The sequence below is a fragment of the Ambystoma mexicanum genome, chromosome 5q (genome assembly GCF_040938575.1).
Source record: "Ambystoma mexicanum isolate Mex_15411 chromosome 5q, UKY_AmexF1_1, whole genome shotgun sequence".
NCBI classification, from domain to species: Eukaryota; Metazoa; Chordata; class Amphibia; order Caudata; family Ambystomatidae; genus Ambystoma; species Ambystoma mexicanum.
The window spans coordinates 810,582,845-810,604,479 of record NC_090933.1 but is presented as its reverse complement, the minus strand read 5'-3'; the positions used below and the strand labels follow the sequence as shown (position 1 = coordinate 810,604,479).

Below are 21,635 nucleotides of genomic sequence, written 5' to 3'. Positions count from 1 at the left end.
TTACTCGTGCCTTTCTGCTGGTCTGTCCAATGTATAATAGGCCACAAGGGCATTTGATGCAGTATATGACTCCTTCTGACAAACAAGTAGAGTGGTCCTTGATTTTTATTATTTGTCCAGTTCTGGGGTGTGTGACTGAGTCACCTTTAGTGATGTTATTACAATTATTACACGACATACATGGAAATGTCCCTTGTTTCTTTGACAGGACTTGTTTGGTTATTTTGGGTTTGGTGTTAACCAACAAATCCCTCAGGTTGCTGCTCCGTTGATTAGCAAAGACAGGTCTTTCTTGAAACAAATTCTGGATTTTCGCGTCGCAAGTTAGCATCGGCCAATGTTTGAGAATTGACTTCTTAATTTTAGATGACTGAACACTGTATTTGCTAACGAACACCAATGGATTCTCTTTGCTGTTGGATACTTTTGTCTCCAGTAAATGAGTTCTTTCTTGCATATCTGCTTTCTCTACAGCCAGATTCAGTTCATCTTCTTTAAAGCCTCTTGCTTTGAATTTACGGAATAGTTCTTCTTTTTCTTGCGTATATTTAGAGACTATATTAGTGATTCTTTTAATACGTAGCAATTGGCTATATGGCAAACTCCTTATTGTAGCTGTTGGATGAAAACTCATCCTGTGGAGAAGGTTGTTTCTGTCAGTTGGTTTATGATAGACCTCTGTGTTGAATGATGGTGCATTTGGAATCACTAGAACATCTAGAAAGTGTACACTAGGATGGCCTATTTCATACGTGAATTGGATTCTTTCATCTATCAAGTTGATGTATCCCAGAAATGAATCTAAAGTTGCGTGTGGACCAGACCACACTAGGAAGATATCGTCAATGTATCTGCCCCAATGTTTAATATATTGATGCCAGACTGGATGTTTGATAATATGGTCCTCTTCAAATTTCAACATGAATGAGTTGGCATATGCTGGAGCCATGGTGGCTCCCATGGCCGTGCCACTAATTTGTGAATAGTATTGTTTATCATATTGAAAATAAGCATTTTGTGCAATGAAGTCAAGCAACATCATAATCCATTCTTTGCATGCCCCTATTTCTTCTTCTTGTAATAGAAGCCAATCCACTGCTTGTTTGCCAAGACAGTGAGGAATCGAGGTATATAGGCTGTTAACATCAATGGTTACTAGGAGATCATGTTCTTCCAATTGAATGTTAGCCAATCTGTTCAGAAAATGCGTGGTATCTTTGATATAGGTGTGATGTTTCTGTATGATTGGTTGCAGAATCGTATCAATATAGATGCCAAGAGGTTGGAGAATGCTATTAGTGGCAGCCACGATTGGTCGACCAGGGGGATTCAAAAGAGATTTATGGATTTTTGGAAGTAGATAGAGGTGTGGAGTTTGAGGGAATTTCTGAGTCAAAAAAATCTTTCGTCTTTTCACTTATCCATTCATTCTCTTCTGCCATTTCAAGCATGATTTTAAGCTTATTTGAAATTCCTCTAATTGGATTACAAGGTAGAGACTTATAGATGTTGATGTCATTTAATTGTCTCTGGCATTCATTTCTGTAATCGGCAGAGTCCATCACCACCAGGGCCCCGCCTTTGTCTGCTGGTCGGATGGTAATCATCTCATCTTCATACAAATTCCTAATGACCGACAGATCCCTACGATTGAGGTTACGAAATTTAGGTGTTTGAAAGGAAATTTTCTTCAGATCTCGTAGGACAGCTTCATGAAAAATATCAATTGTACCGTGTGGTAAAGGTGGTATGAAAGAGCTCTTGGATTTAAGTTCAAGATAGTTATTGGTTGTTTGTTCTTCGGGTATTTCAATCTCAGCAAAAAATGCCCTCAGTTTCAATTTCCGAACAAATTTAAAAAGTTCTACCTTGGTGTTAAAAAGACTCGTGCTGTGAGTTGGTACAAAGCTAAGTCCTTTTTGAAGGATTTTTTCTTCAACGTTACTTAAATTGCGTTTGGATATATTGATGATTAGACTCTCCTGTTCGGATATCGCGCCTCTGGTTTCTGTGAGATTTCTTTTCCTGCGGCCCCTCCTGGTTCTTTTCTTGCTTTCCTTTTGTCTAAAAAAGACTGCCTAGGCAGTCTCTCTTCTCTGGGTGCTCGATCGTCATTCCTTACAGTATCCTCTGTGGCAGTAGTTTGTTCTTCATTAGGGAGAGTAGGCCTTCTTGAAGTACTTGGGCGAGATTGTATATCTGAGTCTGAACTGGATTGATCAGAGGAGTTCCTAGAATGTTGAGGTTGTCCAGACTGTCTATATTTATCCATCCAGGTATAAACCTCGTCGTTATGGTAATCATAGGTATCTCTTTTAAATTTGCGGATCTTTTTACTTTCTAGTTCTGATTTGTATTGTTCTAGTTTTTTGTCAATGTCTTCCAGCATGTTTTTCATTTCATCTTTACTCAAGCAATCACTTAGTTCAGATTTAATAGTATAATAATAGTACAAGCTGTAGTTGTAGCAGTATAGGCATGTCCTCCAGTGCCATGATTGCAACAGCTAGTGTTAGCATTTTGGTGTAGGAAGGGGTGTGGTCTGTGGGTGTACTCATTTAATACTAGCCCAGCCTCCATTGACTCCACCTGTCGTGAATGTGTGCACCTGTGGCAGTTGGCTTGATTGCTGATTGCTGTTTGCGGGTGGTCCACGATGCCTGTATGGCCGACATCGTGCAGCCTCTGATTACCGCCTTCGGGATGCCGGTATTTGCTTGTCCGCGTGGGTTGTGATATCCTCCTATTACCAGCATGCCGGTATTTGCTTCCCGAAGGGGCGCGTGTACGCGCCCATGCCACTATTAGAGACACCGTTATTTATGGTGCCGCTAATAGCGGGTTGGTGGGCCATAATAGACCGGAGCAGAAAGCGATGCCGGTAATCCTTTACCGGCATCGTTTTTCCCTTACCTCCAACCTTGTAATGAGGCCCATTGTTTCAAAAGATCATCTTTCCTAGTCCACTCGCATACCAGGACTAACTACTATTAATCCCTTTTGTGGTGTGCTCGCCTGCCTGGATAAAAACTCGTACAATTACAGTTGTTCCTAGGGGCAACACCATTATTCCATGCAAGGATGGTTGAACAATGGCTTCATCTTTTCATAGGGCCTCATTACACGGAAGGCGGTAAGGGATAACGGTCACCGGTAAGGTTACCAGTGACGTTAACCCTTACCCCCTTACTACGAGGTCCCTTTGCGGGACCCGACCTTAATGCCTGGTGTAGACCAGCCGTTAAAGTTGGGTCCCGCAAAGGGATCTTGGTGCTAATTACAGTACTGCAATTTGCGGTACCGTAATTAGCTCCTTCCCCATTCCTATTATGCCCTATGGGGCAAAAATGGGAATGGGGAAGGGCCATGGAGAAAGGGGGAATTACCGCCCCGCCAACCTTGGAATGGGGTGGTAATTCCCCTTTTCTCCATGCTGGTACCGGTATGGTACCGGTGGCAACCATGATGCTAATAGCACCATGGTTTACTGCCTTCCGTGTAATGAGGCCCATAGTCTCTTGGCTCTTGGCAATATGGGTTACAAGTTACCCCCAAATTGAGTCCCACAGAAGTGGAATTGCACTCTTGTTGCTTCTGTGCGGTTTCCTTACAGCCTTTTGGGTGTTGCCAATGTAGTTTATAGGTTTCTGCATGATGGATGTCCCATAAAAGAGGAATTACGCCCTTGTTTCTACAGGGCTGTTTCAGTGTTCTTTCTTTATGGCCTCTGGGCTGTGGGAAATGCAAGTTATAGGTTTCCCCTAATTGGTGTCCCATGAAAGAGTAATTATGCCCTGCTCGCCATTGTATTACTTTCTTTATTCGGTATTCAAAATGTTCATTTATTATCAACTGGCCTTCTATGAGTGGCCGGGGGTCCCCTTTATGTTTAGACCAACTCACTGGTCTTGTTTGGCATCTTCCCTTCTAGACTGATGCAGCAAACCTCCCATGTCCTGCCTGCTCAGCTGACAGTAACTTCAGTGGACTGCTTCTTCCTTCTCCGAAGCTCCGACAGCTCTGGCGATTCTCTGCTTCTCCTTGCACACTGCAGCATCGCTTGCCTCAATGGAAGCATGTCTCCCCCATGTCTCCCCCTCAGCTGGCCTTCCCTCTCCATTGCTGCTTCCCACTGCATACACTGTGCACTGTTGCATGGCTTCCTTTCTCGCATCAGCATCAGCTGGTCTTCCTGCTGTTTTCACGGCAACATCAGCACTCCGGTCTGCTTTAGCTACACCATCCACCCTTACTCTTAGCTGCTATTAATTTCTCCTTTACAACAACTAAACTACTCATTCTGGTCATTAGCATGTTGATCCGTTTTAACTCTGAGCCTCTTTTCCTCGTCCCAATACTATAGTCATTCTGGATCTTGAAGTCCCTAATGGTTTGCATAACATGCTCTGTGTTACAATACACCATCACTGTTTTAGGGAAAATTGGGGAATCTGGGGTTAAAGAGATCACCAATTCTCCCTGATATGAGTCCCTTCCCATTTGTTCATCCCACATAATACCACCTCGCAGGGTCAGGATCAGGTAGCGGCTGTCTTCCCCTGGCCAAATGAGAGGAGGTCCATGACAGGTTTTCAGTGATCTCACTGGATCCATCAAAAGAGGGCTGCAGAAAAAACACCCACAGTAATTTAATTTATAGTCCTTTGGTTAGGTATGGTTGGGTTAAATAGTTCAGGAAAATGTGTGTACTTGTTGGGCTGGAGAAAGCCAGTAATCAAAGTCAGCATCAATTTATTGTTTGGCGTTATTTTACCAAGTTGGAGGTCTATTCACAGGACCACCGCAGCCTCTGGGAATAAAAATGAAATCATAAAGAAAGATCAAATGGGCCGAATAAATTATGACCGCCATCATGCTATAGTAAGCAGCTGCCTGTGCAGTCTCAGAGTTTCACAGTTCACAGCACTGATACCAGTTGGCTTCTGGATCATGCTACCCAGCCTGGAAGGAACACGGTTGAACAGTTACCCAAACTGTATATGCAACATGTGATGGGAAAACATTACCAATAAGCCACAAGCACTTTGGCAGAATCTCCATACATCAAGGCTTTTGGTATGTTACCTGCTCCAGCACAGAGATAGTGCCAGTTGTCATATTAAAGTGAGGCAACTGGCTTGGAAAAGCACACTTACAAACAACATAGGTGACAGAGAAAAGAAATTCCTCTAGTTCCCATTGTTGCTGTGCAAATGCCAGGCTATAGGCTATTTTTATAATGGTTGCCATGATGGACTGGATGCTTCATAAAGGTTTATGTACAATGAGCACAATTCATCAAGGCTGCATAATTCAACCACAAGAACAGGCGAAGGCCTGATATTAGTAATACTGATAATGATCAAGACAAAAATAATAAAGTGTTATGCAGTACAAAAGTGGAAAATCCATCAATGTGCCAGGCAGCAGGGAAACAAAACAGGCTCTTAAAAGTGACATTCAATATCTCTCTCTTTGAACATAGGCAATTCTGACCGCTTGCACAATATGTCTGCTGCCACAACTGAGCTTTCACCATAAAGCACCCTTTCTGCATCACATTTAAGCTGATTGACAACAGGAGCCACCTAACATGTATCTTTAAGATATCTGTGAGAGAGCTAAAGCTTACTTTAATCAGACCTAAAAACAGGGCTCAACCATCAGAAATAAAAATACCTATGTTTTTAAATGCATAAGAAAAAAGTCCACCTTCTGAAAATGCGAACAAAGCTTTAAATGTTGTATCCTAATGGAGGTGTACTTGTCAATCTACCAAATTATCAAATCATTTTAGATTTTTAGAATGACCACCACATAGGCAGATAATTACCACGGAAAGGTATTACATGGAAATTACTTTCATACATATTCATTGTGGCTAGCCTGAAATTGATTAAAATACCAACACTCATATCAACACCCATAGGTAAAAAAAAGGCTGTAAGCAAAGACCTGTTGTGTTGGTGCTAACGCAGCATGCACCCACCCCGAGGACTGGTGCTTGTAATGCTCTTAAAGTCAAACACCTTGTCAATATGTTGCTTACAACCTGATTAATCATGTTAGGTGGTTTTCATGTGTAGACTTTTCTGACACAGCTACCTTCATTATATACAAGCTGAGATGTGCACTGGGTACGTTAGTTTCACAATGAACAATGCCAACCCTTTTGTACCCTTTCCTCCCTATCAAGCTTGAATACACTAGTAATAAGTTATTACTCCTCCACCCTCACAAGACTCTGTAACTATAGGTTTCCTGGGTCTCCAGTCACACTCGAGTACTTCTTCTCTAAATGTGACCTTCCCCTTTTCCACTGAGGACCCGGTTTCAGTCTTAGGGGACAGACTCCAATATGCCTAAAATGTCCCCCACCCGCCAGTTTGATCTTAATTAACTGTCCATAGACCTAATTTTTCTATCATCCTCCATCATCGCCTCCATCCTCTCCATTGATCCCGCTCATCTGACTACACACATGTAGACTTTATTGTCATGGCCCCCCTCCAAACTCTCTCCACACGTCTCTGTTCATTAAACAGAAGTTAAAACCTGGATCCTTAACTCACCACATTGCTGAAGGCCAGACTCTTCTCCGACCCCTCTTGCACTCCAGACCGGCGTATTCAGAGAACTTTCTTTGACTTCAACCTATCTCTCCCTAGGAATGACACTACCTTACTCACACCTTTATTCCTGCTATCCCACTCTCCCATCACGCGATCTCACCAAAGACTCATTGTCTGGTCCAAAATATGACGCCATCTAAATTGTTGGCACAAAGACTGCTCCTCTTCTAGAAATGTGGCCTATCTGCTTTGTCTATCACTTTGGATCAAGATAACTGCAGCTTCTCCACCAACCTAATCTCCTTGCTCCATTTGCACCCCCTTTTAAAAGTCTTTGACACTCAGAGAGAGAGAGAGGACAAGGGTTGGGGTGGCAACATGGCCTGAAGTATAGCCATGTTGCCACCCCAGCCCTTGTCTTCATTCTGGCTGTGTGGCAACACCTTGTCCCTCTAATTCCTACCCAGCACAAACCAAGGCACCGTAACCAATCTCCTCTCTCTCCCACCACCTTCCTCCTTCCCTGTGCCTCCTCGCCACCCTACTCTCTTCACTCTTGGCTTCTTTCCCTCTAGTTCTGCTGAACTAGCACCCATTCTTCAGAAGGACAATCCTTCCTATACTTTATATAAAATATTTAATCTCAAACAATCAAGGCCCCAAAACCCCTTAACTGTTTGTACCTGTTTGTACTGCTCTACCATCTTTACCTTTCCCTCATAACTTGGTTTTCCCTGCCGCCATTAATTTTGTCTTTGTACAGCCATCCTCAGAAATCCCTTGGCCAACGCTGACAACCACAGTTCTCATTCGTCCCCACTATCCCAAAGTCCCTGAGATCTTTAACCAGATCACCACATACCTAAGACAAACAATAATTTGTTGCCACTTTAATCCGGATACCACAGCCAGCAATCTATGGAAATGGTACTGATCCATTTCTTTAACTTTGTTAGCACTGGCCAACACTCCAAACTCTCCTTTATTCCCATCTTGATCCGCCTCTCAGTGGCCTTTGACATTATTGATCACCCCTCTATTCTTCTTACACAATGTCATCTCGGCACTGGACTGAACTGCTTCCTAGCTTATTCTCTTGCTCCTGGAAATAATAACTCAGACCCCTCTTATCTCTCAGTGAGAGTTACCAAATATTCAAATTTTGTCTCACTACTCTTTACCCACTACACCTATTGACAAACAAATAACCTCCTTTTGGTTCTCCTACCACCAATCTGCAGATATGCACCCATATCACCTTCTCTTTTTCTTCTTTAACTCATGATATCTCCTCTTGTATCTCTGATTGTCTTATTGCTGGCAGCCAGTGGATGGCACTCCATTGTCCTATGCTCAATTCCTCTAAATCATATAGATTATATCACATCACACACCATCCCCTTTTTCCTCATTATATAATTCCCCCTCATATCGCCTCTCACAATCCTGCCAGGCTCTTTGGCAGTAATCTTAAACTTCGCCATTGTATCAGCTCTACTATGACCACTGCTAGGTAAAACACTTACTAACCATACAGAAAATCCCCTCCTTCCTCACCTCTACCTATGGACCCAATGTGATAACTGCTCCATCCTCCACCTGGGCCTCCCGCTCTATGCCATTTCCCTTTAACAGAATTCTCAACTTTGGAACCCATGCTGTGTACATCCATCCCATTGTGTACATCCTCCAAATTCGGACCATCATCTGCTACCCGACTGGCTCTCTAGGCACCATTATTGCTGCTTCAAATGTCTTCAATCCATTTTTAAATCCATCTATTACCTATCCCCCCAATTTGGACAACTCAGTCACCTGATACACCCTACCTTGTTCCCTAGGATTCAACTCAATCACCCAACTTAATTTCTCTCACTTCAGTTATTTATCACTCTGCGGCCCTTGTCACAAGACTTTCCTTCATTCTGATATCAAAATGATCACCACTAACCATGGTTTTGAAGCTGCTTTTAAACTTTAATTCTTCTTGCTTAAATGTGACCATGCCCTAACTCAGAGCATTGTCCCTCCCGCTTGATCACTGTCTTACCCCGTTATACATATTGGCCCTCATTACGAGGCTGGCGGAATGGGTTTACTGGCACCGGCAATGGTGCTGGTGCCGATAAACCCATTCCGCCCTATTAAGAGGTTCCCTTGTGGGACCCGCACAGAACGTCTGGTCAGACCAGATGTTCTTTGCGGGTCCCGCAAGTGGACCAAGGAGCTAATAACGGGCCCGTTATTATAGGGCCCGTTATTAGCTCCATCCCCATTCCAATTGAGCCCTATGGGGGCGCAAAAGGGAATGGGGATTGGTTTTGTGAATGAGGAATTACCGGGTCCTCCAAGGTTGGAATGACCCAGTAATTCCTCATTCACAGAACCCGGACATGATTTTGGAGGCAGCCACCTCCAAACTTGTAATGAGGCCCATTGTCTATTTTCAATTGAATTGTTCTTATTGTCTGATCTCATTGTACTTAATTTATGTTGTTAGTCCATGCTGTGCCCAGTCCATGCTCTTACTAATATTTTACGTCATCCACCCATTGGATTATAACCTGCATATTTATCACTTTGAACCTTTGTAAAGTGCCATAAATAGGAATTTCTAATCTCTTTGTTTTTCACCTTATGTGCAGTGTTTCTCATGGAACCGTTCAACATCTGGTTCAATGTCTACAATAAATAAGAAAAGGCACACATGACTCAGGTGACAGGGTAGGAAAAGTCAAGCGGAGGAATGCCAGACAGAGCTGCAGGTGCTAAATAGTGAATCCAACAAGTATTTGGGCTAGGGAAACATGTAGGAAAAAGTGAAAGGAGCCTTGCTGTGTCTTGCTGGAATACATAAAAGGCACCATGTTCTATTCACTGCTCCCATAATTGCATGTGTAGCAAGCCTATATTTACCTATGCATTTTATGAACTGTAAGATTTTCTATGTATTCTATTGTGGAGGAGGGGCTCTGTCCTAACTTAGAAATCTCCCAGCCCCATCTGCTGTACCATAGAAATCCGAATGCATTACTGCCAGCATCTGATTTTAAAGCCAGTGAAAATGCATTGGGCATCACTACGAGTGGGCAAAAACGGTGGTAATGCAGTGGTAATGCAATTACCACTGAATTACCTCTGTATTAGCACACCACCAAACTGCGAGTTTGGAGGTAAGCCTGGGGAAAAACCTCCAGCAGAATGTTGGAGGTAATTCCTCCACATTGTAGCCAAAAAAAGGCCAAATTGTCAGATTTACCCACTAGCCGAATTGCTACCGCTGGTAATTCCACTGAGATCCCCATGGAGTCCTATGATCTCCAATAAATGGGGACTAACGCCACCTACCACTACTTGTTATCCCATGGTAAATCCACAGGACAAGTGGTGGAAAATGTAAATCCATTTGGTGGCGTCTCAGAGGATTTACCTCTGAAATAACACCACACTCAAAATGAGGCCTAATTTCTAATGAATCCATCAGTTTTCAGCTCTGCCTAAAAGCTGACAGATTCCATAGGAATCCAGGTAAACGCCCCCTCTATGCATGTTCATGGGGGAAGGCATATGGTGCACGTTTTGGTATTTGAGTAAAAGCAACACGGAAAACCAGGCCTAACTAGATTAACCTAGATTAAAATGTTGCATTTTGTTCCTCTTCCATAATTTATCATAATTGCACGGAAGGGTGTGCCTGCACTGAAGTTCATGTGCAAGTGGGCTGCCTGTGTAACCATATTACCACCACATTACCACTCCGACCAAACTCTGAGTTGGGCGGAAAGTTGCCCAGCTTTACACCCAGCTTTGAGCTGGAGTTAAATCTGGTGAGTTTCCACCCATTTGCGGTGCTCTTACCTTAGTGAAAATTGCATGCCCCATAGACTCACAGCCTTACCACAGCTCAGGATCCGGCGCTAATAGCGCCAGTTCGAGTTGCGGTAACGATATTTGCGTTAGCGGTATCCCGCCGGATTTACTGCCGGGAAACCTGCCGAGGCTCTGATGAGGTCCATTATATGTTATGGCTGATGTTACATAATACCCTGTGCTATGGTACCTTATTAGGAATGAGGTTCAGTGCATCAATAACTTTCTGTAAGCCAGGGTTGTCATCTCCGACCTGTAAAAGAGAACGGAGGTAAGCATTGTCTAGAATAATTCACTGAATAACTGGTAAATTATATAACACGTCCACGACCTTTAATATACGTGACTAAATAGTGCATTCGTTCAACATAAACATTACAAACATTCAAAGTAGCAAAGGAACATTTCTCTGGTCTCTCTATTTGCCTAGATAAAGCGCAAGTGCATCTTTTAAAAGCACATATTGCGGTACATTATGACATGCGCAAATGTCCATTTATTAAAACACAAAATACTAACGATATAAACATCTTCAAAGAGACTCGTCTTATCTGAAATCCAGGCAATCCACAAGTGTTTACACAGCAGCAAGTACAGCATTAGAGGGAATAGTACATTCTTTCAATATTATTTACTATAGTTCATTTGCTGTTTCATTATTTGTTGATTTGATGCTGGTTTCCAGCAAGGACAAATGAACAAAAATCACTACCCGAATACACTTTTTCTTGCAATTGGAGACTAAAATTAAATGGAGCACCTTTGAGAATAGTGGAATTCTCTATCTGGACAAATGTAAATAGGAGCTGAGAAAATCTTAAAAGATATAATTAATATAATAAAAGATTGTGTACTCGAAAACATCATAAACGAGGACGAGGTGGGATGTGCTCACTCGTTGAGACTAGAGTCTGAATTCGCAAAGTTGCAGAAGCAGACGAAAATTAAATGGCCAGTGAATTTCGGAAATGCATCCTTCATCAGGGCCACAAAAGGAAAAGAAACACAAAATAACAACAAACAAGGATGGGTAAAGACATGAATGTACCACGCAGGTAGATAAGGGAACTGAAGGAGTAAAGGAAAATCGTATCTATCCACTGAGAAGATGAGTCTGACTCTGTAGACAAAAGAATTACACATAAACAAAATCCTTAATGTGGCAGTTCATGGAAATCAGGTAAGTTAAGGAAACAACAATAAAAAAGAGTACACAAGTAGAAAAAGTACCTGTGTGTTCATGTGTGCAATGGGAATAAAAAACCTATTGTAACAAAACAAAAAACAAAAATGAAAAAGTCACGAGTCAATCGAGTTGACTATTAGCAAATAATCTAAGAGAATGTGCATAAGGCTTACCAAAAGGTAGGTGTCTAAAGGCACCAAGGCGAGTGCTGGTGCCAAATGAATAGAGGCCTGCTTCTAAACATACGGGTTAAAGTACCTTTGTCTAAAAGCGGAATCGCTATTTTCTTCCGTGATGTCCATGGAGTAAAGTCACAGAGCGGGTTACCATGATGCCATCACACAAGCATTAGGTTGAAAAAAATGCGTAAACAAAGGCAAAAAATAAGATAATAATACAAAGTCAAATTGAATAACGCGATTGATTGGAACCTAAGGACATTGCCAGTAAAAGTGACAGAAAAGGAAAGGAACTGGCAGCAATGAATATGAAAAAGATAACACATGTGAACAGCGAAAGTGCTGATGAAGAGTCAAGATAAGAATGAACAAGAAAGATAAGGCGTGCTAATGTAGCTAGGAAAGTGCTCAGAGCCAGGTGAAACATTGCTAGGGTAGACCAAGAGAAAGATGGATGAGTCATGTGAGCACAATCCAACAGTTATGTGTGACAGGGAGTGAGTATACAGCAAAAAAGGGTAGGACAAGGTCAATGCATTTAGAGAAAACATGAGAAGTTGCACTCCTCATTCATCCCACCAGTAGAAAACGAGTCCAAACAGTCAATCTAGAAGGCATCCAGAACACTTCTCTGCAGTTTAAAATCCTGCTTAGATCACCATGTGGTTCGCAGTTCACTACCTCTAGAACATGAAAGCAAATTTGAGCCACTTTGCGGCTTCATTCCAAAAAATGGCTGGTTTCTGGTGATGTGAGATTATGGGTTCTAATGTTGGCTCTGTGTTTGTTCTAAAATAGTTTGGCTTGATGTTTGTTTTGACCAACATAGCAAATGCCACAAGGTCACTTAATTGAGTAAATTATCTGTGATGTGTTGCATGTGGCAAAATCTTGCAGGCAGATCTTGGCATCTGTTTTCAGATGGTAGATGCACTGCCTTTGATCATGTTGTTACAATTTGTACAGTGCAGCCATGTAAACCAATTCACACCTTGTGGAGGACATTGATTCCCTGTCAGTTCAGATTGCCATCACCTCCACCTCAACCCTCACCATCCGCCTAGCCTACCATCCTCCAGGCCCGATAGCTGGCTTCCATGATAACCTCGTCCATCTCCTAGGTGAGAACCTAAAAATCTCCACATAAGCAATTCTCCTACGTGACTTTAATCTGGGACTTAATGACCACAAAGATAGACCATCCAAAGCCTTAGCCCAAGCATTACAAGAACTCGTCTTCCATCAAAGAATCCTCTCACCCACCCATTGCAAAGGGCGCACCCTTGAATGGGTAGTAGACCACAACTGCGATGTTGATATCAGCTCCAATATGCCTACCCCTTGGTTTGACCATCACCTTATACACTTTCTCATCCCTACATGCTCCATCACACCCATAAATCTCGGCTCGATCCCACCTGTGTTAGCCAGAAGGGCACAAAACCTTACCAAAGAAAGGATCCTCCCCCACTTAGACTCTCTAACGATCAACCTCCCATATCATCCTCAGACCCTTCGGTGCTGGCGGAATCATACAAGACAACACTTAAAACAGCTGTCAACACCATTGCACCTTTACAGAACAAGAAAGCAAAACAAATAAAACACTCCAATACCTGGTTCGCCACCGAACTCAAAGAATTGCGTGCCCAAAAATGCAAATGGCTTGGAACCCCACAGGAATCCACACTATCCGCTTACAAAACGTTGGCCACTAATTACAAGAAGGCCATAATCACAGCCAAATCATCCTCCTATAATGAAAGTATCTGTAATGCCACCAATGAATCTAAAGAGCTTGTTGCCATTTTCAAAGGACTTCACACCCCAGCCACCAAATCACAAGAGAACAACAAAGACAAAGCATGGTGTACTAATGTACAAATAGCTCTGCTAAACAAAATTGAGCTCTTGCAAAACAAGATCCATGAGCATCACAAAAACCTCTCCAAACATATCAGGTTAGCTGCCCACGCTGACATCGATGTCACCTAAGATAAAATAAAACCCTTCTCCTTCAGGGAAGTCACTGAGTCTGAAATAATAGACATTGTCAACAAAATCAGGCCATCCAACTTCAAAGGTGATGCCTGCCTGGCCAAACTAGTCAAAGACTGTGCAGAAACTGTAGTCCCATTCCTAAACATGAATCAATGACTCCTTCAACTCTATTTTAGTCCCGACAGCTTAAAAGAGGTGTGTGTTCGCCCACTTCTGAAAAAACCCTCACTGGATCCGGAAATAGCGAACAACTAAAGGCCCATCACCACCGTCCCTTTCTTGCTCAAAATTCTGAATAAGGTTGCTTATACACAAATCCAGCAATTCTTAGAAGAAAACAAGATCCTAGGAAAAAGGCAATCTAGTTTCCGCCCAGGACATGGGACAGAATCCACCCTACTCAATCTTAAAATACAACTTGGAGACATGGATGAAGGAAAACTGGCACTTCTCCTCTTACTAGACCTGTCGGCTGCAATTGACCTCGTCAACCATGATATTCTCGGTAAGCAACTAAAAAAGGCGGCCCATTTCTCCCCACAAGCAATTGTATGTATTGCGTCCTTCCTCAATGGAAGACTCATGAGAGTATTCTCAGACGCTGCGTGTGCCGCCCCCACCACCAGACACTGTGGAGTCCCACAAGGTTCATGTACTGCCCAACCTTGTATAACATCTTCCCCCTCCCTCTCTTCAATGACCTGGATCGTCGTGACATAGCCTACACAAACTATGCCGATGACACGCAAGTCCTATTCACCGACATCTACGAACAGGATGTACAGCCCTAACCAATAGCTACACCGCTATCCAAACATGGATGGCAGCCAACGGACTCTACCTCAATGGAGACAAAAGTCATCAACACAGTCAAACCATTCCTACCTACCAAACATTGCCTTTCTATTGCCAGAGCCACAGTCAGTACCAAGCTTGACTACTGCAATGCCCTTTTCCTGGACACCACTGCCAAAAATCTTAACAGGCTACAGGTTACACAAAACAATGCCCTCAGACCAGCATTGAGTATTCCTAAAAGGGAACACATCTCCCAGGCAAGGAAAGACGCTCATTGGTTGTTGGTAAGAGAATGCATTTTTTTTTAAACTATGGCCTTTACACCCAGATGCCTCTCATTCAACGCCCCCCCCCATCTGTCTGAAAGGATCTCTCTCAGCTCGTCCTCCAGACCCACTAGATCTCACCTCACTAACCAGATCTATGTGCCCTCCTTCAAAATGTCCAAAGTAGGAGGCTCCAGTTTTCAACACTTACCACATAAAAACTGGAATGGCCTCCCCACTGCGCTCAGAAATGAAAAGTCCTACAGGTCTTCCGCAAAATGTTGAAAACCAATCTGTTCAATTAATCATGTCATTCTTGCTACAACATGCAACATTCACAACCTGCTATGGTGTTCCCTTGTAACCTATGATCATGCTTGTATTTACTGTCTGCACTTCTGATCTCCTGATATATTGATATATTGTAAGCCTGTACTAAGCAAGTATTGTGTAACAGCGCCACGAGGCACAAGGGCCACTGCGTGCTTTATAAATGTTAAAAAAAAGTCCTTCTTGAATCAGGCGTAGATTTGATGTATCCGCTAGTGCGCACCAGCATGTTTCTCAGATTGTGCCTGTGTTTGTATGTGAATTTAGGAGAAGCTGTGAAAAGAGGATTACGTTTTTTATCGACCATGATGATTCTCCAGTGTTTCTTGATGATATTTCTAATCCTGTTGTTCTGAATGGAAAATCTAGAAACACAAACAAGGTCTGGCAGATTGTTAAGCCTCTTCTGTGTGAGAATCATGTTCCTGTCAATGTTTGCAACCGAATTTTTTTCAGAATCAAGTTCCTCTCGATGGTATCCTCTCTGTTTGAATTTTAAAACCATCTTGTCTAATTCTATCCTGCAGGTCTCATCATCACTGACCTCTAAATGTGCAGTAATTGGAGGGGGCGTGGTTAGGAGAGTATTGGGAAAAGACAGGTGTTGTGCTTTAGTATTGGTGCACATAGAACCAGACAGGCGGCATTTCAGCCGAAACGTTGTTGTGATGATGTCAACCTTGATTTTTCTTGAAAAATTTTTTTGACACCTACACGTAGGCAGACCTGTCATTAGGAATATTGGAGTTAGAGTTTGAGAGGATACGGTTGTTCTGTGTAGAGAAGGAAGAACTTTTTACCTTAAGAACCGTCTATATATCTTCTCTCCACTAGTACTCCATTCCTTTTTTATTTCTTCTTTGTGACTTTACAACAAAGAAGAACCTATTTTAAAAAATAACTTTTTTCTGTTTCTTATAAAAAGAATAATTGATTGTTTTCTGTTCTTTAAACAAAATTGTGAATTACAACTGTGAGTGTTTTAACAATTTCTGTTATACTTTTTTGTTATTACAACCTTTATGCTCATCAGGATTTTCTTTGTCTAAATAATAAATATTTCAAATAACTTTCTAGAAATTTGCCCTTTTTGTTTTCAGAGAATTTCATAAAAATGCATGATACCAGAGTTTGGTACTTTTTTGAACAATTTAATCATGTTGATTTTGATACATAGCAGTAAGGGATCTACGGTGTTATTTTGGTCTTTTGTCCCCTCCTTTTCTGCTCATGGGGCAAATCCCCCCCCTCTTTCTTTGTTTGCATATTCAGCAACCTGGTTGCTTGGGGATCGTTCTTTATAGCTATCTCGCAATTAATGAGGATTCCTGAAGAACACACTTAATTTATGTTTTTCAGAGGTAGGTATTTATAACCTCTTTTTTCCATTGGCTGTGGGAGTGGCTTCCATGGCCTACCCTTGGTAGTTCTGCATCCCCACTGTTGGGATCCCATTGGTTAAGCAATACGGAATGGCAGAAGCACAAACTTTCAGCTATTCGCTTGAACAAACCGCTGAGATTATAGGAGGCCCGTCTTTATTTGATCAATTAGGATCAGGAGTGGGGGTTGCCCAATCCATATGTTGTGACGACATATTGAAACTCAAAAAAAAGCATTTTAGGACAGAACTCCATGGACATTTCCTCCGTGAGTATTTAAGGGCTGACACCATCCCGGCGGGATTGATAGTTCGCAATGAACCTTGTCTGTTTCTCACAGACAAGGAATACACTACTACTTTTAGCCACATTGCCATTAAATGCAGTAGGGACCTTATGGTCCTTACCATAACAACTGCCCAGCGTCTCGGGGCAGAAATACAGAAGGAGCTTGAAAAGGAAGAGAAAACCTTTTTAGAGAACACTACTATCTCTAATGCTCGTGAACAATTAGTGAAAACTAATAAACTCTTTGACGACTTTAAGTCGACCACTCTAAGCAAAAAAACAAAGAAACTTCAGTTTGACATACAGGAATTTAAAGTGGATAAAATATTCCCATATATCACAGAGGAATATATTGAAGCCGCCAAAACACAGTCAACTTCCCAACCACGAAATAAAGGCAGACGTAGGTGGGTGTCTTTTTCCAATTCTAGCAGTAGCAGCTCAGACGGTCAGGCCAGACAAGACCGGCAATCACCACAAGCCTTTGGAAATCACCCACCCCAACAACCTTTTTTACCACCGCAGCCTTTTTTAGGCAGAGGTGGCCCCGGAGGGCCTTTCTGGGGGCAACCATGGTTTCCCCCCTATCAACAACCGCGCCGCCAATTTCGCGGACGGCGTCATCTGAACAGGTAGTTGAACAAAGCGACATACCAATTTTTAATCTTGCTAAAATTGATCTTACATCTCCTCAGATTAAAGTTCTCTCGAAAGGGCTCTCATTTGTGCCCTCACAAAAAACGGATTGGTTTGAAACAGAACTTGAGGTTCGCCGGTTCCTTAGAACAGTGCGCCTCAAAGTTTTCTTTAATGAACATGGAGGAAATGAGCAGGAACTAGACACTGGCTTACGAGCCCCTTCAACCTTCAAGCCCCAAGACAATGAAGTCACAAGAGAAATTTTGACCTTTGAAAAATGTGTCCTTCGAGATTTAGACAAACTCAAAAGTAATTCAAAACAGAAATCTCTTAGACATAATCTCTCTAAATTAGAAAACTCTGCTCTCACTGAACTATCTAACAACCCCTCCATTGTCATAAAACCTGCAGACAAAGGAGGTGGAATAGTAGTTATGTCTAAGGCTCAATATATCAACATGATGGACACGCTATTACAAGATGATGTCAGCTATAAGAAACTTAGGAAGGATCCCACCCGAGACATTCGCACAGAAATTGAAAGCGTAGTACAATTTGCTTTAGATCGCAAATGGATTACGGAAAAAGAATCTAAATTTCTCATTACCAGTCAAAGCCGTATTCCGACTATGTATTCTTTACCTAAGATACATAAAAATCAGGAAAACCCACCCGGAAGACCAATAGTGTCAGGCTGTGGTTCAATTTTAGAACCACTTTGCAAATTTATTGACGTATTTCTGAAACCTATTAGCGTAAAAACTGAGACATACCTCAGAGATACGACTGACACTATTACTATCTTTGAAAATCTTGAATTTGACAACACTACTCAATTACTGGTGACAATGGATATCCAATCCCTCTACACTAGTATCCCACAAGATCAAGCGATAGAATGCATGCGAGAAGTTCTCCTGGAATATGATTCTCAGGATCGCGTTCCACATAACTTCATCTTGGAACTTATGGCCATAGCTCTCAACAAAAATTATTTTGAATTTAATGGCCAGTTTTTCTTACAAGTAAAAGGTACTGCTATGGGGGCTGCTTTTGCGCCGAGCCTAGCGATTCTCTTTATGTTCAAATTTGAAACTCGTCACATTCTATCTTCCACCAATCCCTTCCGCTATTCTATAACCAAATGGAAGAGATATATCGATGACATCATATTTATTTGGACAGGTACCAAAGCCGAGCTAATACTCTTCTTTGAATGGTTGAATAACGTTGATCATAATATCAAGTTCACCATGGAGTCTAGCAATATTCAGATCCCTTTTCTAGACTTAATAATTAAAGATGATTTTGGAAAATTGAAGTGTTCGCTTTTCCGTAAAACCACAGCTCGTAATACTCTCCTACATTACTCCAGCAATCACCCTCGACATATTAGGGATAATCTACCCTATGGCCAGTTTCTCCGGATCCGGCGAAACTGTTCCGAGTTATTTGATTATTATGAACAAGCAGATAAGCTTAGCAGTCGCCTTAGAGACAGAGGTTATCCTAAACGATTGATCACACAAGCGTACAAAAGGGCTCGGTTTACTGACCGTGACAATTTGCTAACGCCCAAACAAAATTCCAATTCAGTACTGGATAAGAACAATTCACAGATGACATGTGTATTGACCCATGGGCCTCAGACCTTCGAGATTAAAAAACTCATCTCGAAATACTGGCCCATTGTCAAAATAAATCTGCCAGACACACCTCCTCCCCGCTTTGCTTTCAAGAGGGGCAGCAATATCCGTGACAAACTTGTGCACTCTTCCCTTAAGAAAGCCGCCCCTAGAATAGGACTGTGGGACCTGAGGACCACCACAGGGCATTTCCCTTGTGGATCTTGCTCTGTCTGTCAATTCACCAGGAAAATGAAGGAGTTCAAAATTGGGCCAAAAACATGGACATTTACCACTATGACAAACTGCAAAACCGCACATGTGGTATACTGCATCCAATGCCCTTGTGGCCTTCGGTATGTTGGTCAAACTTCACGACCGGTACATATTAGAATATCAGAACATCGATCTAGAATCAGGTGTAAAACACTTACCGCACCCCTAGTAAGTCACTACATTGAGCTACAGCACTCTGCTAATGACATATTATGGTGGATTCTGGATGTGGTCAAAAATACGCCCAACATAACCCACTGCCTCCTACAGAAGGAGGCTCGATGGATCCATCATTTATCCACTCACATTAATGGACTTAATGAGGATTTCAGTCCAATTTAACATGTTTTGGCTTCCTTCCCACACCTGGGTTTTGCCTTGCGGGCGGCTGCCTCCTTCTAGCAGCATGTGTTCTGCTCCCCAGCCGGACGCTTCTCCGCAGGCTTCTGTCTGCTTTCCGGCGCAGCAGCTTCTCTTGGTTGACGTTACAGAGGCCGCTGTTATGGCACCCTTTTGTATCCACCCAAGTGAGTGACATGCAGGTGGGGCAGCTCTCAGCCTATCCACACATCTTATTCTCAGGCCCAATGAAATGGCGAGTTAGGCCTCTTTAGGCTATATGAACATTCGTGCTCGCTTTGCAGAGTGTTGCGAGAGGTTTTCAAGAAAGGCTGTTCCCCTCGTACATCTGCATTATACTTTGGTCAAGTCGTTATAGGTAAGACGCGATTTTCTCGTGTGTTCTTTCCTTAACACAGTTTAGTGTTTACTGCATATATCCGTCCATTCTTCTAACACAATTTCTCGTGGGTTCTTTCTTAAACACAGTTTAGTGTTTACAGTATATATCTGTCCATCCCTCTAACACTTTTTCATCATTTTCTATTTTTCAGAGGCTGTACACCTTTTATGCCAGTGATATGGGACCACACTAGCCTACCCGACGCATGTGCTCTCCGCACTATATACTCCGCAGACTGCACCTTTCAACTGTGCATGTTATCTAGTTACAGGATTTAATCCACATGTGAGTACATACCTCTATACTCCTCTCCCCATTTGGATAACCTCTATTTGTTCTTTTCTTCACTTTTATTCTGATAAGTTCCCCCTTCCCTTTCAGTTGTTGTTTTTTCCAACCTGACTCGATGCAGTTACACCAAAGGCCCTGTTGGTTCCGCTCTTCAGGCATTACTGTTGTGGGCCCCTGAGCCCGTTTTCACGCCTGTATTTCTAACTTTTCCACAGCCTACAAAATTGAGGTAATTGATTTCCTAATTTATTCTCTTTTAAACAACAAGGGCAACTTTACTCAAATTTTGGAGTTCACTCCCATTATGCTTTTAAATTTAATTCCATTTTCTTTCATGTCTGCTTCCCCACAGGGTTAAACTGTTGTGAGGTTCTTTCGCCCTGAGGAAGGCAACTTTCAACTATGTAAAGAAACTATGGCCAGACAGGCGGCATTTCAGCCGAAACGTTGTTGTGATGATGTCAACCTTGATTTTTCTTGAAAATTTTTTTTGACACCTACACGTAGGCAGACCTGTCATTAGGAATATTGGAGTTAGAGTTTGAGAGGATACGGTTGTTCTGTGTAGAGAAGGAAGAACTTTTTACCTTAAGAACCGTCTATATATCTTCTCTCCACTAGTACTCCATTCCTTTTTTATTTCTTCTTTGTGACTTTACAACAAAGAAGAACCTATTTTAAAAAATAACTTTTTTCTGTTTCATATAAAAAGAATAATTGATTGTTTTCTGTTCTTTAAACAAAATTGTGAATTACAACTGTGAGTGTTTTAACAATTTCTGTTATACTTTTTTGTTATTACAACCTTTATGCTCATCAGGATTTTCTTTGTCTAAATAATAAATATTTCAAATAACTTTCTAGAAATTTGCCCTTTTTGTTTTCAGAGAATTTCATAAAAATGCATGATACCAGAGTTTGGTACTTTTTTGAACAATTTAATCATGTTGATTTTGATACATAGCAGTAAGGGATCTACGGTGTTATTTTGGTCTTTTGTCCCCTCCTTTTCTGCTCATGGGGCAAATCCCCCCCCTCTTTCTTTGTTTGCATATTCAGCAACCTGGTTGCTTGGGGATCGTTCTTTATAGCTATCTCGCAATTAATGAGGATTCCTGAAGAACACACTTAATTTATGTTTTTCAGAGGTAGGTATTTATAACCTCTTTTTTCCATTGGCTGTGGGAGTG

The 21,635-nt window shown here is 42.0% G+C and overlaps 1 protein-coding gene across 4 annotated transcripts in view; it reads right to left on the bottom strand.

The window, feature by feature from the left end:
- LOC138497684 (carbonic anhydrase 2-like) overlaps positions 1-21,635 on the bottom strand; it is a 260,205-nt gene that overhangs the window by 132,539 nt on the left and 106,031 nt on the right. For 3 of the 4 annotated variants that reach the window (XM_069621296.1, XM_069621297.1, XM_069621294.1), the window contains one exon: positions 10,633-10,695. The exons of the other annotated variant lie outside the window; for it this stretch is intronic. In XM_069621296.1, the coding sequence (XP_069477397.1) occupies positions 10,633-10,695 (63 nt within the window). The remainder of the gene's footprint in view (positions 1-10,632; positions 10,696-21,635) is intronic. 4 annotated transcript variants of the gene reach the window in all.